This window comes from Zootoca vivipara, chromosome 1 (assembly GCF_963506605.1).
Source record: "Zootoca vivipara chromosome 1, rZooViv1.1, whole genome shotgun sequence".
Classification (NCBI taxonomy): Eukaryota; Metazoa; Chordata; class Lepidosauria; order Squamata; family Lacertidae; genus Zootoca; species Zootoca vivipara.
Genome location: NC_083276.1, coordinates 31,406,943 through 31,425,214, shown reverse-complemented (window position 1 = coordinate 31,425,214; position 18,272 = coordinate 31,406,943). Strand labels below are relative to the sequence as shown.

The window sequence follows — 18,272 nt, the reverse complement described above, 5'->3', positions numbered from 1 at the left end:
GGCGGTGCTGGCGGTTCCCCAGCTGCGGGGTTGCAAAATTGAGACGATCCATCAGTGAGCAGATCCAATGGGACAGATCCTGAAGCTGCGGCTCCAATACTTTGGCCACCTCATGAGAAGAGAAGACTCCCTGGAAAAGACCCTGATGTTGGGAAAGATGGAGGGCACAAGGAGAAGGGGATGACAGAGGATGAGATTTTTGGACAGTATTCTCGAAGCTACGAACATGAGTTTGACCAAACTGCAGGAGGCAGTGGAAGACAGGAGTGCCTGGCGTGCTATGGTCCATGGGGTCACGAAGAGTCGGACACGACTAAACGACTAAACAACAACAACAACATTTGGGGAGGGGGGTGTCGGAATACAAATCGGCACAAAACATCTGGCTCAGCCAAGGCTGCGCTAGAATGTCCGCTCTGAGTGGTGCTGAAAAGAGAAGGAGAGGACGAAACAAAAGAGGGCATGGCAGGCTCGAACGTGAGCGCGCCAGTTCCCTCTTGGGCTTCCAACTTGTGGCTTTTCTCGGCGAGGAACAAGAGGAGGTTGAAGCGGCACCACAAGAACTCGGGTCGTGTTACCACTTATCAGAGGCATCCCGCTCGCCCTCCTCGACTCCTCCGACTACTGACTGACTGAGGAGAGCGGGAGAGCGCCTCGCCCTCTGGAGCAGCTTGGCGGGAACTGGAGGCAAGAGAGCGAGAGAAAGGAGAGAGGCGCGCCGGTGCCGCCTCCCGCTCCCTTCCCCGCCTCAGCCTCCTCCCGCCTCCCCTTCCCTCCCTTTCGTCGGCTCTGACGCGCCTCCCGCCGCCTATTAATCATCCCTCCGAGCCGGCAGGCTGCAATTAATGCCAATCGGACTCACGGCGGCGCCCGGCTCCCTCTTCTTCTTCTGGACGGCTCTTTCCCGCGCCGCTCCTCAGATGCTGCCAAGCTGCGTGAGAAGGAGAAGCAGCAGCGCAGCGGCGGCACCCGGAGAATGCTGACGACCTCCTGCCGCCGGCTCGCCCGGCTCTGAGCCCAGGCCGACGGGCCGGAGGATGGCCCCTGCGCCCGGCTCGTCGCGGGCGCTGCTGGAGGCATGGACCCGGCGGCGGGCGCCAGGAACTCCTCGGGCTCCGCCAACGGCACGGTGAGCGGCGGCGGCAGCGGCGGCGGGAGCGAGTCCCAAGGCAGCAGCGCCATCCTGATCTCGTTCATCTACTCGGTGGTGTGCCTGGTGGGTCTGTGCGGCAACTCCATGGTGATCTACGTGATCCTGCGCTACGCCAAGATGAAGACGGCCACCAACATCTACATCCTCAACTTGGCCATCGCCGATGAGCTGCTGATGCTGAGCGTGCCCTTCCTGGTCACGTCGACGCTGCTGCACCACTGGCCCTTTGGCTCGCTGCTGTGCCGGCTGGTGCTCAGCGTGGACGCCGTCAACATGTTCACCAGCATCTACTGCCTGACGGTGCTCAGCGTCGACCGCTACATCGCCGTGGTGCACCCCATCAAGGCGTCGCGCTACCGCCGGCCCACCGTGGCCAAGATGGTAAACCTGGCCGTTTGGGGCCTGGCCATCGTCATCATCCTGCCCATCATCATCTTCTCCAAGACCGAAGCCAACACGGACGGCACGGTGGCGTGCAACATGATGATGCCCGAGCCCAAGCAGAAGTGGCTGGTGGTCTTCGTGGTGTACACGTTCCTCATGGGCTTCCTCTTGCCCGTGGTGGCCATCAGCCTGTGCTACATCCTCATCATCGCTAAAATGCGCATGGTGGCGCTCAAGGCCGGCTGGCAGCAGCGCAAGCGCTCCGAGAGGAAGATCACGCTCATGGTCATGATGGTCGTCATGGTCTTCGTCATCTGCTGGATGCCTTTCTACGTCGTGCAGCTGGTCAACCTGTTCGTGGAGCCCGACGATGCCACCATCAGCCAGCTGTCGGTCATCCTGGGCTACGCCAACAGCTGCGCCAACCCCATCCTCTACGGCTTCCTCTCGGACAACTTCAAGCGCTCCTTCCAGAGGCTGCTGTGCCTCAGCTGGATGGACAACGCCGCCGAGGAGCCCGTCGACTACTACGCCACCGCCCTCAAGAGCAGGGCGTACAGCGTCGAGGACTTCCCCCAGGACAACTTCGGGGAGTCCGGAGGCATGTACAGGAACGGGACGTGCACCTCCAGGATTACAACCCTCTGAGGACAGGCCTCGCCGCTCTCCCCCACCAGGAGAGGAAGGCCGGATCCGGGGAGGGGGGTCGAGAAGAGGGGGCGCCAATGGGTCAGTGTAAACCCCAGGAGGCTGGTGGCTCGAGCCCACCCAGGGACGACAGGAGTCCTGCGTTGCAGGGGTTGATCTAGATGAGTCCGGGGGTCCCGTCCAACTCTGCATATGTTAAAGCTAGAGAGAGCAGCACTGCACTAGTTGCCCATCAAATGGGGGAAATATGTGTGTGCGCGCGCGTCCTTTCTGCTCAGTTGGACCCGGGCACCCCTTCCCTCTTACCTGCAGTTGCTTTGGACACCCTCGTCCATCAATCCACAGCTCGCCCAGCAAGACTTTGATTCCCCACCACCACCACCACCCCAGCGCTGCGCTTTGGGTACCAGGCCATTGAGTGTGGGTCGGTTTGTGGGTCGCCTGTTAGATCTTTCTTTCTCTTTCTTTCTTTCTTTCTTTCTCTCTACACCCCTCCCAACCCAGTTGCTCCTTTTGTCCACGTCACTTCTCCTCTACTAGCTGGTGGCAGATCACAAGCTGAGGTCCGTTGCGCTGATGCCGGCTTGTTCAAGGCCCCCTGGGAAAAAGAGACGTGGCTTTCCGTGAATCGAGACCTAGCTAGCCTTTACTGTATTTGTTTAAGCGGCGTTTGCTTACTAAGAGAGATGGATGGAGGGGGAGAGGTGCTGGGACTCCCAAGTTAGGTTAGCCCTCTAATTTAGAGGACCCAACCAATAAGCACAGGGGTGTGGGTGTAATTTCTCACTTCTGAGGCTGGAAAGCACTCTTAACATGCTCAGAGGGCGCTCACATAGACTGACCAGAGGGGCATTAAACGAGCCTTGCTTCGAATTAAGCCCTGGTTGCCTCAAACCCCTCCAAGTCTTAGAAATCTTTTTTGGCAAAGCGAGCGCACAACTAGGCGCGCGCCTCGAGCGCTTTTCTCTTCTCCCGAGAGGCAGAGAAAGTCAAGAGCTTCCCAAACGCAGGGGACAACCGACCCCTTTGCAAGAAAACAGGTAAACAGTCCCTGGGGCAGCATAGATCTTCGATCTGTCTGGAGGCAGCTCCGGGGAAATGCGAAGCTAAATACGGTGTCGCTTCCCCACACCCCGCCCCTGGACACGAAATTTCTGTTTGGCATTCAGCAGCACTCAAGGGGAAATGGCAATCCGTTTGGAAAGGGAAAGGAAACCGGCCTGCTGAAAAGCCAGGCGATTATGTCGTTATCTCGCGGCAACAGCAGGCTGCTGATAAGAGCGAGATAAATAGCTTTCCCTACACCCACCCGCACCTTCCTCCGTGACAGTCGAGAGCCCGGGCGCTGGGCGCTCCCAGAGATGTTTGATCTGGGAAACGTATCGCGCTGTGGGTACATATTATAAAGGTGTGTAAACAAAGCAGGTTAAAGAGCTGCCAGGACTGTGTGATAGGCGGCGTCAACGGTACTAGGGCGGGAAATTAAGGGGGCTCCTTCTATTTGGAGAAAAGAATCGGTGAGTCAGACTAAAGAGACAGTTTATCTTAAAAGACTTTTTTTTAACGGTGCCAAATTATTTCAGCTACAATGCACAAAGTACTCCCTACTGGGTAGTAAATCTGATGGACTTCTGGGGAACTGCCCATTATTTACTAGTTTGGGGAAACTATTCAATGGTAGCTTAAGATAAACCAATAACATTTAAGAAAAATCAAATTGCCTTGCCAAAAGAATCCTAAGGCTCACTTCTAGGTGGCATAGAGACGCTCACAGGAAGGGTCTGATGTAATAAGTATAGCTACACCCTCTTGTTTGGCTCCAACCTTTCACCAAGTGACACACCATCTATACTTTTTGCACACGGATACTTTTTGGATACTTTTTTAGGGGCACGGGTGGCGCTGTGGGTTAAATCACAGAGCCTAGGGCTTGCTGATCAGAAGGTTGGCAGTTCGAATCCCAGCAATGACGGGGTGAGCTCCCGTTCCTCGATCCCAGCTCCTGCCCACCTAGCAGTTCAAAAGCACATCAAAGTGCAAGTAGATAAATAGGTACTGCTCCGGCAGGAAGGTAAACGGCATTTCCGTGTGCTGCTATGGTTCACCAGAAGCGGCTTTGTCATGCTGGCCACATGACCTGGAAGCTGTACGCTGGCTCCCTTGGCCAATAACGTGAGATGAGCGCCGCAACCCCAGAGTCGGTCACAACTGGACCTAATGGTCAGGGGTCCACTTTACCTTTACACCCTCTTGTTTGGCTCCAACCTTTCACCAAGTGACACACCATCTATACTTTTAGGACACCTTCACGAAGTACACACTTTTTTTTCCCCTTGCTTCCCACTGCAGCTGTAATGGGCATTGCTGCTCATGGAGGCTTGCCATGGGTGGTATTTTTAGCAGAATCAGGAGGGATATTTCCAATATCACTAGGGACTTATAGAGGAATTGAAGACCAAGAGGCCAAACTGGGTCAAGTCAAGTGGACCCATCTGACCAAATATCTTTTCTTTGAAGCAACCCAGGAGACGACCCTACAATAAAAACAAACTGTACAGAAACAAGGTGCTGGGGTAGGGAAAGATCCAGCCCATTCCTATCCCACCGCATTTCCAATCTACAGGAATTTGTTGAAGCCCCTTCCCACTTTTGCATTTGCAGCCTTCTTCATCATTAATTTGTAATACACTGTCTAAGTGCTTTGCTACCTGTTCCATTTCTGGGACTCCTGTTTTGAAATGTGAGACCAATCACGTTTTTATGTTACTCAATATACTGTTGTTTCTGCGCTGTGAAAATTATTCTCTTTAAAACTGTTTTCTTTTGGAACAGCTTTTGATGTGCAGCAGTTTTTGGTAATTATTCAAAAGCTGAATTAATAACAATTCACAGGTTGGAATTGTTCAAGAAACTTTCGGGGGGGGGGGCTTGGGAGAAATTCCTTTTTGTTCCTTACATTTCTGCGTCCTATCTTTTGTTTCTATTATTGTTGTTCATGTACATGTCTGGAAAACCAACAATGTTTAGTTTTATATATGACAATAGCTAAAGTGCAATCCCTCCTGTTTTAAAATAATCACAGGTATACAGTCTGATAAAATATACCATTTTGTCTTTTATTTTTACACCATTGAACAAAATTAATGTGAAATGGAAGACACTCTACTCTGGTGATGTACTTCAACTCTTTGTCCTTTTCCGATGATCGGGAACACTGAAAATTGCTTAAAATTATGTACCCATAATGTTAACAACTACTTGTAATAGGTAGCCTGAATATGACAGCTATAGTTGCTGGTACCCTTAATGAAAGGACCAAATTTTTCTTTGACTGCAAAAAAAAGTAGGAGATGTGGTTTAACAGTGCTGCTTGCTCACTTTTTCTGAGATCCCTGCTCCAAATAGCCCCAATTTGGCCGGACAATGCCCTTAAATCCTGCTGACTTTTAATTAATTAAAATTGCAACTCCCACTTTCTACAAAGTTGCTGACTGTCATAGGATTGCATTTATCCCAGTGAAATCTTCAAGATTTAAAATTATTTAAATTTGGCGGGATTTTGCCTTGAATTTGGTCAGCGACGGAAAAAGAAAGAGCAGGCATCCCCAAACTGCGGCCCTCCAAATGTTTTGGCCTACAACTCCCATGATCCCTAGCTAACAGGACCAGTGGTCAGGGATGATGGGAATTGTAGTCCAAAACATCTGGGGGGGCGAAGTTTGGGGGTGCCTGAGAAAGAGGGGGGACAAAAGAACAGAGGGGATAGGAAAGGGGTTAATGTGTGCAAATGAAGCAACATGTACTTTTCCCTACTTTCACTTGAGGGTGTCAAAAGGCAGGATGAACGTAATTTGGACAAGGCCCCATTGCCCCCATTTTATACAGTGATCGTATCAAATGCTGCACAGAAACTGATAATAATGTTGATTCGTGGAACTAAAAGGGGAAAAAATAAGTTCAATTACTGTATTGGGGTTAGAGACAACTAGATTATTTCAATTACCATCACAGAAATTCTTGATTCATGCTTAAATATTTGAGTGTGAATTTCAGTTCCCTCATTTTTCTTTAGATTATTCATCTGAAACCATTTTTATATGTTTGCTAATTGTACCTTGCCTCCCTGAAGAGCTTATTTAGAGAAGCTCTCCTTTCAGTGTATTTGTTCACATGCCACCAAATAGAAAGAAAGAAATCAGCAAATTGTTCACAACTGACAGAACCTCCATTGTGTCCATTTTTTAATTAACGTATTTATTTTTATATTTTTTGAATGACTTTTCAAATCTGGGTCACTGTTTCTTTAGGAGGGTTTCAATCTCTTATGCTGTCATTTCCCCCTAGCAATACTGTAATTCAGTGTTAGCTTAATAAAGAGATGTATTAAACAATACCCTGCAATCCATTTTCTACTGCTTCTGTACAATTGCTCAACTGGCTTGATCCTGAACAGCTACTGAGAAAGCAAATTTTATTCAGTGTCCTGTACACTGCAGATAGGAAGGTAAGACATTCAATTACACCACACTTGTTTATTTTTCGCCATCATGCAAATACACTTTGACAAGTGGGTGTTCTGCACTAGGCAGACTAAACCAAAACAGATACATCAGTTTAGCTGAATTGTCCGGCCTTTGTGTAGGAGACCACAGACATATAACAAAGAAACTGAACTGCTAACATAAGATACTGTTGGTCATGATTGCCCATGGGCAAAGAGGGATATTACTTTACTCCTGCTTTTTCTTCTTTTATGTTTGGCAATTTGAATGGGAACAAATATGATTTGATACTGGAAGCACTTACAAGGGGGCTGCAGTGGGGCTATTTCTCCTATGGAGAAACTTTAAAGCAGGAAAACAAAGTTCATAGAAGCACATGTTAAATTTCACAGTTGCTGAATTGCAACTCATTAGCAAGCTTAAAACCATGGAGCCACCTGGAATGAACAGAGACATAGGATTCTTATCTCATTATACATGATCAAGCTTTCCTTAGCACCTCAGCCCTTGCTCCCCCCCCCCCGCAAGACCAATTGCAGTCATTAATAGTCGTTAACAGTAATCAACAGGTTTACCACTCCTATCAGCCCATCACCCCACCCCCACCCTCTGAATATACATAAGGGTCTGGTTACTTCTGTTTCAGTGTATCTGATGAAGTGTGCATGCACAAGAAAGCTCATACCAAAATAAAAACTTAGTTGGTCTTTAAGGTGCTACTGAAGGTATTTTTTTTATTTTGTTTCACAGAAGATGGCACTCTTCCCTTGAGAGAAAGCAGCTTTTAATGTTTGTTTACCATACCAAAGCCTCTGCAGCTGTTTTTCATTGTGTTTTGTTTTATATTTGGGCACAGAAATAAAGTGCTACCATAGCCCAACTCTCTAAACTACCCTGAACCATCATCGATGGCTGCTAGCTGATGGCTATGCTCTGTCTCTACATTCAGTATGTTTCTGAATACCAGTTGCTGAAAACCGCAGAAGGAGAGAGTGGTCTTACACTCAAGTCACGTTTGTGGCTTTCTCAAATGCATTTGGTTGGTCAATGTAAGAACAGGATGCTGGACTAGATGGGCCATTGGTCTGATCCAGCAGGTTATTCTTACATTCTTATCCATGTGATTTTAAACAGATGCACTATTGATTATCCAAAAATGGAAAGATTCAAATATTTAAGAGGAGGGATTTAAAAAAAAATCTAAACAAGGGTGGATAATCATGTCACTGTTTGGAGACGAAAGCATCACCAAGATTATCACCATGTATATGATTTATTAGAAACCCTAAGATTGAACTCACCAGACAAAACAATTCCCCTGCCCCTTGCATGTTGTTCTGAGGGGCTCTGCTGACATTTCTCCCCCCCCCACCACCAGCCAATTTCTTTTTTTGGGAGGAGGGGAGAAGCCCCATTGTATAAGCAAAAGCTTATACATTACATGGTTCATTAGGTGTATCCTGCTCTTTGTGTTCCTGTGAAAAATAGACATTTATTAATATATTTTAAGAAAGCCTGGACTGCGTAATATAAAATATGTAAGCAGTAGACAAAAATATATACAAATATAAAAGTTAAACTGAAAAAACCAAATTACACACCATATAAAATTGTTTGTTGTATTGCTTGTGAATGTTCCATAATGTTGCTGCAACCCTACTTGAAGGCCCTGTTGCTGATATATAGATGCTGAATGCATGGCTCTGCCCGCAAGGCCTCATCATCTTAGCACTGGAACAGCAAGCCAGTCTCTAAGATAACTTGGCGCTGAGTTGTTTAAGTTTTTATAAACTAAAACTAAGATCTTAAACATGGCCCAGTAGACATCTCACAAATGGTATCAGGTTTTAGTGATAGGCACAGACCTGTTAAATTAGTTACAATCCTTAAATAAGATGTGCTGTGCCAGCAAAATAATTGCTTAGCTTATAGCTTACCAGCTGCTACACCAGCACAATATCACAAAACATTCTATTGGCGCTGCATGCCAAAGCACCAGGATTAAACCATTAGTATTTTACTCAGGGTGGTAGCTGCTCGGTTAAACTGTACTGCAGAATTTCCCCAGCATAAACAAGTTGCCTTCCTTTTAAGAACCAAAGCATACTTGATTACAGTAGGATAAGATACTGGTATAACTGAAGATCAGTAAGTTCTATTGGAATAGGATGGAATACATTTGTGCATGAGTAAGGTCTGATTCATGCGTTCTGCTGCTGGCATGGTTTTTTCCTTCAGAACAAGGTCCACATGGCAAGCTGGGTGTATGAAGTGAAAGGCAGGGTCCCCAGCAGAAAGGGAACATTTAATGTTTGATGTATTGTTGCATTTTTATATTTTGCTGGAAATCGCTCAAAGTGGCTGGGATAGTATTATTATTATTATTATTATTATTATTATTATTATTATTACTATTACTATTACTATTATCTCTTTCAGAAGTGATGCTGAATGCATGTGGGATGAGGCCACTGAGTTTAAGTAGATGCAATCAAACTCCACCATCTATAATCATGCATGTGATTATAACATTTGTAGGGTCCTAACTGGAACAACAGGCAGTGATTGAGTTCCATCAGATGCAGATATACAGAATTTTGATTTTCCTAAGTAGCCATCTTTTGAGGGTGGGGGAGCTTTTACATATTATGATTCAAAAAAGATCTCAAACTGATGGATTCCTTTAAGAAATTTCTCATATATTTTCATTTTTCAGTACCCCTGCACTCAGGATTGCATAGTTTTTAAAGCGCCCCTTGTAACCTCAAAATATTTAATGCAAATGTATTATGAGCTGCCCTTAATTTCAATATTCATTGACAACAAATATTTCAAAATATGCACATTTTGATTCAGAACCTAGTCACCATGAAGACAGCACACTGAAAAATGCAAGGAGTTGATGGTTTCATTTCATTTGCCTGAAATGGCAGGGTTCGAAATAAATATTTCCATTATGATACCCACACACAAAAATCATATCCAAGAAACAAAGAAATAATAAATGCATAGAATAAACTTCATTCTTGAGAAAGAATTGATTTATGTTTGGCCTCTGCTATTTCTAGGCTCTAGAACTTTATTAGTCTCCAGGGATTAGCCATTGAGAAATGAATCACAAACCTATGGAGGCAAATAAAATATTTTCTTCTCATTATGCATTCAACACTGCAGATTTCTCTTGGGCAGAATCCCACTGGACTAATAGCTAGAGACCTAAGTTTATAAAAAGAAAAATGCACGTTCAGCCATTAACTCTCTTGCAAAGAAAATAGGAATGTACTGCAGACTAAGAGTAGTCAAAAGCCAAGGCACAAGGAATAAGAGGCTGAAGTTGCTTGGCTAGATCAGCCAAAGTGGTGCCCGCCAGATGTTGGTGGACTACACTTCCCATCAGCCTTAGTCCACATCACCAATGGTCAAGGATGATGATGGGAATTGTAGTCCAGCAACTTCTAATTTCAGAAAGTATGAGGAGAACTTAGCACCCAGGAATTTTAGGGGATCCTTGCCCCCTGCAAACCCATAACAGTATTTTGCCAGTTAGGAACATAGGAAGCTGCCTCATATTGAGTCAAACCACTGGTGCATCTCTTCCAGTCAGGGGTGCCAACTTGAATGAAATACTGCGGGGGCGCAGGGAAGCTCCGCCCTGCATAATCAATCACATGGCATGATGCACACGCACCATTTGAATGGCAATGCCCGCAAATATTTTATTGCAGGGGCCAAAGCCTTCATGGCCGTAAGAGTTGAATCCTATGGTTAGTAGTTAGTTTCTCTAGAGGTAAATAGCAAGAGCCATGAAGCTCCACAGGACAAACGGGAAAAAAGGTTTCTGTGGTTGGGTTTGTTTCTGTGGGAATGTTCAGGAATGTGGATGAGGAGATATTGTTTAATATATCCTATCCCCGCTTGCGCTAGCAAGCACAAAACTTTAGCAGAGTAAAACATTCCCCTTTTGCAAAATACACAGCAGAAGAACGTTTGCGCAGGCTTGATTTAAGCCACTAAAATAAAGTGTATTTTCCTGGTATTTCCCCTTTTTCCCTCTTAAAAGAAAAGACACAACACAATGCTCTTAAAAGTATAAAAGATGTTTACTTACAAGCATCTCGAGGTACAGCACACTCAAGAGGTAGACTTGCTTAGTTAAAAGGTAATATATACATTGTGAAGTTCACTTATAAGAAGTGAGACTCCATCTCATCTCTCTCTCTAGGCTGGAGGCCTTGAGGGAGAGACTCACTAAGATGTGTGTAGTCCAAGAGGTCTGGTCCAAGAGAGGGAAAATGGCTGTTTCCTTCAGGATTTATCTGCCACTTCCTCAACTCATTTGCATGTGAAGGAAGAGGAAACTACGCTTAGTCATATCCTCCTCCTCAGTCCTCCAAGTGGACTATCTAGGGATTGTTGTGACTTGACTGCACTTAACCCTTTGCATCCCACAAACCCCTTCTCAGGCAATTCACAACATACACAAAAACATACATAAATAACTTTAATCAACCACCCAAGAGTCCCAGCTTGCCACGAAGATCCTGGAACTTCTCTCTTGGCAGGGGCTTTGTTAGGACATCTGCAGTCATCTGGTCAGTGTTGCAGTAACACATTTCAACAAGTCCATCCTCGATCACCTGGCGTATGTAGTGGTACCTGACCCCAATGTGTTTGGTGCGTGCAAGGAACTTTTCACTTTGTGTCAGCTTCATACTGCTCTGATTGTCCTCCATCAAGCTGACAGGTCCCGTTCTTGGCACGCCAAAGTCCTTCAGGAGCTGATCCAGCCAGGGGATCTCTCTGCAAGCTTCCGAAGCCGCAATGTACTCAGATTCTGTGGACGATAAAGCTACACATTTCTGTTTATAGCTGCCCCATGCAATAGCTCCGTCCCCATACATAAAAACATAGCCACTTGTGGATTTATAATCCTTATTGTCCCCAGCCCAATCCGCATCAGTGTACCCAAGCAGTTTAGGGTCTCTGACAGCTGGCAGTTTTAATTTACAGTCCATGGTTCCCTTTAGATAACGAACAACCCTCTTAACTCCAGCCCAATCATGCTCAGTGGGACAACTTACTTTCCTACTTAGGATCCCCACTGCACTTGCCAGGTCAGGTCTGCATGTGGTAACCAAATACAAAAGTTTGCCAATCGCTGACCTGTATTGCGTGTTGTTTGGCAGCAACTTCGAACCTTGTTGATTCTTCAAGAAGTCTGTGGCCATCGGTGTCGCAACTGGGTGTGCGTCCTGCATCTGCATGCTTTCAATCAGTTCAGTTATCTTTTGCCTTTGGCTGAGTAAGAACGATCCATCCTCTTCTCTCTCAACTTGAATTCCCAAGTAGTATTTCACTTTTCCAAGTTCCTTGACCTCTACTTCCCTGTTGAGGTGTTTGACTATGTCTTTATAGTCTTTCTCATTTGACGTAGAAATTAAAAGGTCGTCAACAAAGGCTAAAATGTACGAAAACTGTCCATTCCTTTGTTTGGTGTACAAGCACTTATCAGCAGTCCCTTGCTTGTACCCAAGCTGCACCAGCATCTCATGGAGTTTCTGGTTCCAAGCCCTCGCTGCTTGCTTCAAACCATAAAGTCCTTTCTGCAGCTTGCACACTAGATGTGCCTCATTTGGTTTAATGAAACCTTTGGGCTGCTTCATATAAATCTGCTCAGAAATTTCGCCGTGAAGAAAGGCTGTCGCAATGTCAATATGGTAAACTGACATTTGCTTAGATGCTGCAATACTTAAAAGTAGTCTGACACTGCTGTATCGAACTGTCGGTGCAAACACTTGATCGTAATCCTCTCCATACTTCTGGGAAAAACCTTGTGCCACAAGCCTAGCTTTGTAGCGTTGCACCTCCCCTTCTGAACCCTTTTTAACCTTGAACACCCATTTACTTCCAATTGCTTCCTTACCAGGAGGTAGTTCTGTGAGTGTCCAGGTCCTGTTCCGATGAAGTGCATCTATCTCCTCCTGAGCAGCTTTCCTCCAGAGACTGGCTTCATCTGGTGGCATCCTCTCTATCTCTTCCCATTTGGAAGGTTCCTGTGGAGACGCCGACCTTGTAAGGTAGGACAGCCGTAATGGTGGAACACCTCTGTTGGTTCTGGATGAGCGTCTGACCTCTGGTCTTTCGACCGCATCAGCTTCCTCATCCTCCTCCAGCAGTGGCATATCCCCATACAGCTGCTCGTCATCATCTTCGTCTCTGGTGCTGCCAGGGGCCTGGACCTCCACGTCTTCTCGGGTGTCACCTATAGGGGGTGCTACGACACTAGAAGTTGGATTAGTACTTTGTATTGGTTCAAAAGGAAAAATCACAAATTCCTCATCCTGTGGCTCCTTGGAACAATCAATGGCAGTGTCCTTTGTATCAACTTTGCCTTGCTCATCGAAGTAAATTACATGCTGCGAACTTGTCTTGCCAGTTTGCGGATCCAAGACTCTATATCCTTTTCCTCCAGAAGCGTACCCAACTAGGATCCCTGCCTTCGCTCTGGAATCAAGTTTGTGTCTGTGCTCCTTGGGCACATGATAGTAGCACAAACTTCCAAATACACGTATATGTGACAAATTTGGGGCTTTTCCATGCCAAAGTTCAAATGGTGTGCGCTCTGCGCCTTTTGTGGGCAGTCTGTTCTGAAGATAGACTGAGCAACGAGCCGCTTCACCCCACAGCCTGTGTGACAAGTTAGCTTCCTTTAGCATGCACCTTGTCATTTCCAAAATGGATCTAAATTTCCTCTCTGCAATTGAGTTTTGTTGGGGTGTGTAGGCAACTGTGGTCACGTGTGATATGCCTTCTCTAGCCATGACGGCCTGCATCTCATGTGAACAAAATTCCCCACCATTATCGGACATTAAAATGGAAGGGGCTCGCTGGAACTTGTTCTTGACCATGTTAAGATAGTCCCTGAACAATTCCACTGTCTCACTCTTCTCCTTGATAAAGTAGGCTACGCAGAATCTCGAGAAATCGTCCAAAAATATCAAAATATATTTATTACCTCCTAGAGAAGACACATTCATTGGTCCACATAGATCTGTATGGACAATGTCCAATACTTTAGTGCTTCTCTTCTCTGCACAACGTGGGAAAGAAGGTTTAGTTGCTTTCTCACTAACACAAGTTATACATTTTGATGTTGGTGTATTTGTGTTGCTTTGCTTTACCTGCAGACCTCTCACAAGATCACCTTTCTGTAGTTCCAGAATAACGTTGGTGTCTCTGTGTCCAAGTCTCTTGTGCCAGAGTTCCAGACTTCCTTCGTCCTTTTGACTTGGTTGCGCCACCTTTGCAGACTGGTTCTGCTGGTTCTCTGAAACATTAAGCTCATATACACCATCCTTTAGTGTGCCTTGAACATAAACTTCATCATGCTTAGTCACAATACATTGTCCTTTTTCAAATGTAATTTTAAAACCTTTCCTGTCCAAACTGGACACGCTGAGTAAGTTGCAATTAAGCTTTGGTGCAAACTTAACTTCAGTTATCTTAGTATTAATTGTTTCATGATCTACGTTGAATTTCAAATTCACAGTTCCTGAACCAATTGCCTTTACAATGTTGCCATCAGCAATCTCAATTTCAGAGGTTTCATCCCCATTAATCTCATTAAAATACTCCTTTTCATAACAGAAATGAGAACTCGCTCCACTGTCAAGAATCCACTTATTGCGCTTATTTTCACAATCCTGGACAGCTAAACTCCTCTCCTGCATCAACATGGTTTGCTCATGACTCCCCTTCTTAACACCTTGTGGTTTTGAGGGGTGGGATTCAACTTTATCCCCATTTTGACTCTTGCAGTTCCTTGCTATGTGGTTTTTCCCATTGCATTTAAAACAAATTATTTCTCTAGATGTCTGTCTGGACTTTCCAAAATGCTTGGATGCATAGCTGCTATCCTTCCTCCTTGGATTCCTTTCTTGAGAATCAAGGCTATCTCTGCATTCCTCTCTTAAATGGTTGATAAGCTCATTAAAAGTTAAATCCTTTGTGTGATCCATTATACTTTTAAATGGAGCAAACGTAGGTCCCAATGATGCAAGCATAAACGTTACTTTAGTCACATCATCAAAGGCTCTGGGAGTAAGGGCAATTCTTTGAACAATCTCAGAAAAATTCTTAAAATGCTCTGTAAACTCTTCTCTAGAATTCATCTTCAACTTGAGTAACTTATCCAACAAGTATCTATAGGAACTCTCTGTAGATTGTGCATAAATGCGTTCAATGTCCTCTAGGATCTTAGATGCATCATCTTCAAAATTTATCATTGATAGATGCTCATTCCTCAAACTGCTCAAAATTATGTGCTTGGCTTCATCATTTTTAATACTCCAAGCTTCTATCTTAGCTAAAGCTTCTGCATCGGTTCCTGTAGGCTTTTCTTCCTTAATGGCCTGCAGAACACGCCTAGCAGCAAGATAAACTAAAACGCGCTGCTTCCACTGCACAAAATTATTGTCATCCAGCAGCATAAAACTTGGTCTTGCCTCACTATCAAAACTGGAGCTTGCCATCTTAAAACTTCAAAAATTTCCAAAATTCAAAAATCTTTCAAAAATCAAATTCAAAATCTCAAAAATATCTTCACTACCTCTGAGCTTTCTCAGTGCTGTAAACTCTGAGGGAGGGGAGGGGTAGTTAATCCCCCAAGCACACTGCAGAACAAAGAGACCATGTGCTCAACCAGGAAATCCTAACTGGAAAAATCCTACAGAGTTCAAAATCACAATCCAAATCAATCCTTCAAAAATACACAAAATACGCAACTCTGGGCCGCAATAACCCTCTGTGGGAATGTTCAGGAATGTGGATGAGGAGATATTGTTTAATATATCCTATCCCCGCTTGCGCTAGCAAGCACAAAACTTTAGCAGAGTAAAACATTCCCCTTTTGCAAAATACACAGCAGAAGAACGTTTGCGCAGGCTTGATTTAAGCCACTAAAATAAAGTGTATTTTCCTGGTATTTCCCCTTTTTCCCTCTTAAAAGAAAAGACACAACACAATGCTCTTAAAAGTATAAAAGATGTTTACTTACAAGCATCTCGAGGTACAGCACACTCAAGAGGTAGACTTGCTTAGTTAAAAGGTAATATATACATTGTGAAGTTCACTTATAAGAAGTGAGACTCCATCTCATCTCTCTCTCTAGGCTGGAGGCCTTGAGGGAGAGACTCACTAAGATGTGTGTAGTCCAAGAGGTCTGGTCCAAGAGAGGGAAAATGGCTGTTTCCTTCAGGATTTATCTGCCACTTCCTCAACTCATTTGCATGTGAAGGAAGAGGAAACTACGCTTAGTCATATCCTCCTCCTCAGTCCTCCAAGTGGACTATCTAGGGATTGTTGTGACTTGACTGCACTTAACCCTTTGCATCCCACAGTTTCTTTCCCCAATAACTAAGGAAAAATTACAATTGAGGATAAAAGAAAGAAGGGGAGAGAGAACGGCCAAAAAATGTTTTATCTTGTAATAACACATGAATGCTTTCTAATCTAAGCCTTCAAAACAGTGTTTTACTGCACTTTAATTATGTTACAGTGTTATTAGAAAGCATTCTGAGGAATTAGTGTTCCATAATTACAATTCCTGAATACTGTAGACACATCCAACTCTCAAATCCTCTGACCTGTTCCAGATTCTCAATCTTCTGCAAGAATTTCTATAATATAAATTAATGCCTTTTATTAAAGGAACAGTATTTCAAACCCTCCAAGCATCCCTATTTTCCAGGGACGGTCCTGGATTTACAGAAGCCGCCCTGTTTTTTTATTTGATCCCTGAATGTCCCGCTTTTCCTTAGGGTGTCCCTATTTTCTTCAGAGAAATGTTGAAGGGTATGGAGTTATCCAACACCACCCCCCACCCCCCATCCTGCCATCTGAAGGTAGCCCTGTATAGGGAAGTTTTAAATGTTTTATTATGTTTTTATATATGTTGGAAGCCGCCCAGAGTGGCTGGGGCAACCCAGTCAGGGATATAAATGGTAAACTTATTATTATTATTATTATTATTATTATTATTATTATTATTATTATTATTTTATTATACCAGAAAGATATGGAGGTCTCGTACACCTCAGGTAGTGTGGTTGCTGACCTTGAGCCAGACATCTTGGAGAGTGAAGTCAAATGGGCCTTAGAAAGCATTGCTAATAACAAGGCCAGTGGAAGTGATGATATTCCAGCTGAACTATTTAAAATTTTAAAAGATGATGCTGTTAAGGTGCTACACCCAATATGCCAGCAAGTTTGGAAAACTCAGCAATGGCCAGAGGATTGGAGAAGATCAGTCTACATCCCAATTCCAAAGAAGGGCAGTGCCAAAGAATGCTCCAACTACCGCACAATTGTGCTCATTTCACACGCTAGCAAGGTTATGCTTAAAATTCTACAAGGCAGGCTTAGGCAGTATGTGGACCGAGAACTCCCAGAAGTGCAAGCTGGATTTCGAAGGGGCAGAGGAACCAGAGACCAAATAGCAAACATGCGCTGGATTATGGAGAAAGCTAGAGAGTTCCAGAAAAACGTCTACTTCTGCTTCATTGACTATGCAAAAGCCTTTGACTGTGTCGACCACAGCAAACTATGGCAAGTTCTTAAAGAAATGGGAGTGCCTGATCGCCTCATCTGTCTCCTGAGAAATCTCTATGTGGGACAAGAAGCTACAGTTAGAACTGGATATGGAACAACTGATTGGTTCAAAATTGGGAAAGGAGTACGACAAGGTTGTATATTGTCTCCCTGCTTATTTAACTTATATGCAGAATTCATCATGCGAAAGGCTGGACTAGATGAATCCCAAGCCGGAATTAAGATTGCCGGAAGAAATATCAACAACCTCAGATATGCAGATGACACAACCTTGATGTCAGAAAGTGAGGAGGAATTAAATAACCTTTTAATGAGGGTGAAAGAGGAGAGCGCAAAATATGGTCTGAAGCTCAACATCAAAAAACCAAGATCATGGCCACTGGTCCCATCACCTCAGGGGCGTAGCCAGGATCAAAACTAGGGGGGGCAAGGGGTGGGGACAAGGGGCGGGGCCAAGGCACGGGAGGGAGGGGAGGAAGCGCGTCGGTGGGGCGGGGGAGGAGCCAGAGCGCGATGGCAAACAGCTCTTTCAACCAGAAGGTTATTCCTGATGTTTAGTTTGGAATCTCCTTTCTTTTAACTTGAAGCCATTCATTTGAGTCCTGCCCTCAAGAGCAGGATAAAACAAACTTGCTCCATCTTCCATATCAAGGTGTGTGTGTGTGTGTGTGTGTTTGTAGGGGGGTGTAGAATCAAATAAAGGTGTGGGGGTGTTGAATAAACTCAAGTGCTCTCTCTCTCTCTCTCTCTGTGTGTGTGTGTGTGTGTGTGTGTGTTGAAGCAAGACAGAGGATGTGTCTTTGTGTGTGGGCAAGTAAAGAGGTGTTGAAGAGAAGCTTAAGGGCTCTGTGTATGTTGGGGTTGGAGCAGCCCTCTCTGCCCCTCGCCCCGTTCAACAAAGAGCAGCTGAGGGAAGCGACTTTCTTCCTGTCGCCGTGGCTGCTAACGCGGGTGGGCTGCTCGTTCCTCCCCCCCCC

The 18,272-nt window shown here is 45.0% G+C and overlaps 2 protein-coding genes across 2 annotated transcripts in view; one reads left to right on the top strand and one right to left on the bottom strand.

Annotated features, from left to right (window-relative positions):
- The window catches only part of SEC23A (SEC23 homolog A, COPII coat complex component), a 563,646-nt gene that overhangs the window by 342,401 nt on the left and 202,973 nt on the right, over positions 1-18,272 (bottom strand). The window lies entirely within an intron of this gene.
- SSTR1 (somatostatin receptor 1) lies at positions 886-2,630 on the top strand. Its single transcript, XM_035108979.2, has one exon. It carries the CDS (start codon positions 1,079-1,081, stop codon positions 2,183-2,185), a length of 1,107 nt encoding a protein of 368 aa, XP_034964870.1. The 5' UTR covers positions 886-1,078; the 3' UTR covers positions 2,186-2,630.

Excerpts from the sequence above, each read along its gene's own strand:
- SSTR1 (XM_035108979.2), top strand. The coding sequence starts at position 1,079 with ATGGACCCGGCGGCGGGCGCCAGGAACTCCTCGGGCTCCGCCAACGGC.